Source organism: Oncorhynchus nerka, unplaced genomic scaffold, assembly GCF_034236695.1.
Source record: "Oncorhynchus nerka isolate Pitt River unplaced genomic scaffold, Oner_Uvic_2.0 unplaced_scaffold_1142, whole genome shotgun sequence".
NCBI classification, from domain to species: Eukaryota; Metazoa; Chordata; class Actinopteri; order Salmoniformes; family Salmonidae; genus Oncorhynchus; species Oncorhynchus nerka.
Window position 1 is genome coordinate 172,960 of NW_027040189.1, and position 2,509 is coordinate 175,468.

The 2,509-nt window shown below is 46.1% G+C and overlaps 1 protein-coding gene across 1 annotated transcript in view; it reads left to right on the forward strand.

Moving 5' to 3' along the window:
• LOC135570056 (ectonucleotide pyrophosphatase/phosphodiesterase family member 2-like) overlaps window positions 1–2,309 on the forward strand; it is a 63,284-nt gene extending 60,975 nt beyond the window's left edge. The window contains exons 24-25 of the mRNA XM_065016121.1: window positions 1,826–1,891; window positions 2,126–2,309. Coding sequence (XP_064872193.1) covers window positions 1,826–1,891; window positions 2,126–2,309 — 250 coding nt within the window. The remainder of the gene's footprint in view (window positions 1–1,825; window positions 1,892–2,125) is intronic.
• Window positions 2,310–2,509: the final 200 nt, after the last annotated feature.

The window sequence follows — 2,509 nt, forward strand, 5'->3', positions numbered from 1 at the left end:
AGGACTATATGTCTTTAGTGGTTCTAATCTGGTGTACCCCAGGACTATATAGGTCTGTTATGTCTGTAGTGGTTCTAATCTGGTGTACCCCAGGACTATATAGGCCTGTTATGTCTTTAGTGGTTCTATTCTGGTGTACCCCAGGACTATATAGGCCTGTTATAATGTCTTTAGTGGTTCTATTCTGGTGTACCCCAGGACTATATGTCTTTAGTGGTTCTAATCTGGTGTACCCCAGGACTATATGTCTTTAGTGGTTCTAATCTGGTGTACCCCAGGACTATATAGGCCTGTTATGTCTTTAGTGGTTATAATCTGGTGTATTCTAGGACTATATAGGCCTGTTATAATGTATTTAGTGGTTCTAATCTGGTATATTCTAGGACTATATAGGCCTGTTATGTCTTTAGTGGTTCTAATCTGGTGTACCCCAGGACTATATTGGTCTGTTATGTCTTTAGTGGTTCTAATCTGGTGTACCCCAGGACTATATAGGCCTGTTATAATGTCTTTAGTGGTTCTAATCTGGTGTACCCCAGGACTATATGTCTTTAGTGGTTCTAATCTGGTGTACCCCAGGACTATATGTCTTTAGTGGTTCTAATCTGGTGTACCCCAGGACTATATAGGCCTGTTATGTCTTTAGTGGTTCTAATCTGGTGTACCCCAGGACTATATAGGTCTGTTATAATGTCTTTAGTGGTTCTAATCTGGTGTACCCCAGGACTATATAGGCCTGTTATGTCTTTAGTGGTTCTAATCTGGTGTACCCCAGGACTATATGTCTTTAGTGGTTCTAATCTGGTGTACCCCAGGACTATATGTCTTTAGTGGTTCTAATCTGGTGTACCCCAGGACTATATAGGCCTGTTATGTCTTTAGTGGTTCTAATCTGGTGTACCCCAGGACTATATAGGTCTGTTATGTCTGTAGTGGTTCTAATCTGGTGTATCCCAGGACTATATAGGTCTGTTTTAATGTCTTTAGTGGTTCTAATCTGGTGCATGACTTTATAGGTCTGTTATGTCTTTAATGGTTATAATCTGGTGTACCCCAGGACTATATAGGTATGTTATAATGTCTTTAGTGGTTCTAATCTGGTGTATCCCAGGACTATATAGGTCTGTTTTAATGTCTTTAGTGGTTCTAATCTGGTGTACCCCAGGACTATATAGGTCTGTTATGTCTTTAGTGGTTCTAATCTGGTGTACCCCAGGACTATATAGGTCTGTTATGTCTTTAATGGTTATAATCTGGTGTACCCCAGGACTATATAGGTATGTTATAATGTCTTTAGTGGTTCTAATCTGGTGTATCCCAGGACTATATAGGTCTGTTATAATGTCTTTAATGGTTATAATCTGGTGTATCCCAGGACTATATAGGTCTGTTATAATGTCTTTAATGGTTATAATCTGGTGTATCCCAGGACTATATAGGCCTGTTATAATGTCTTTAGTGGTTCTAATCTGGCAGCTTTCCTGGATGCAAACAGAAAGGATCAAATGTGGTGTTGTAATACACAGTACAACATTGATACACAGCCTCCCAGACACAGCACCCCAGACACAAGCACTCCCAGACACAGCACCCCAGACACAGCACCCCAGACACAGCACCCCAGACACAGCCTCCCAGACACAGCCTCCCAGACACAGCACTCCCAGACACACAGCACCCCAGACACAGCTCTCCCAGACACTGATGCACCTCAGACATAGAGCACCAGACATAGCCCACTGCCTGTGACACAGCACCCCATACATTTTTTGTGAACTCCATTTTGTCTCTCCATATAATGAACTCATCTGATGTGTCTTTCCAGGTCCATCCTGCTGGAGAGGAGAGTCCTGACCATGCTACAATGGCTTCATCTGCCAGACGGAGAGAGGTAAAGTCAGCTTCTTTCATCCTCTCTTTAGGCTGTTACTATCTGCAGTGATATACCAGCAGTGAAACCCCATCCTCTACATGCATCCAAGATGGCCGCTCTATGTTTAGCAGCAATCTCCATCTGACTTGAGTAAGTAACTTTGCTCCCATATCCTAGCCCTGTATTTGAGACCTGGGGGTGGTAGGATACACATGGCCAACCTAAGATTCCCTTCCACCTGTGTTGTTTCAGGCCGTATGTTTACGCCATGCACTCCGAGCAACCGGACACGTTTGGCCACAAGCTGGGGCCCATGAGCACTGAGGTGAGCTGGGGGCTGAGGCTGGAGGCTGGGGGCTGGGCTGGGGCTGGAGGCTGGGGCTGGGGGCTGGAGGCTGAGGCTGGGTCTAAGGCTGGGGCTGGAGGTGGGGGCTAGGAATGAGGCTGGGGCTGGAGGTTGGAGGCTGGAGGCTGAGGCTGGGGCTGGAGGCCGGAGGGCGGGCTGGGTCTAGGGCTGGGGCTAGGGCAGAGTCTGAGGAGAGAGACGGTTGTGGTTCAGACTACCGGGACCTGAGTATGTGTTAAGCAGCACTCACGACAGCAGCACTCATGCCAGATGGAGCTAGTTACATACAG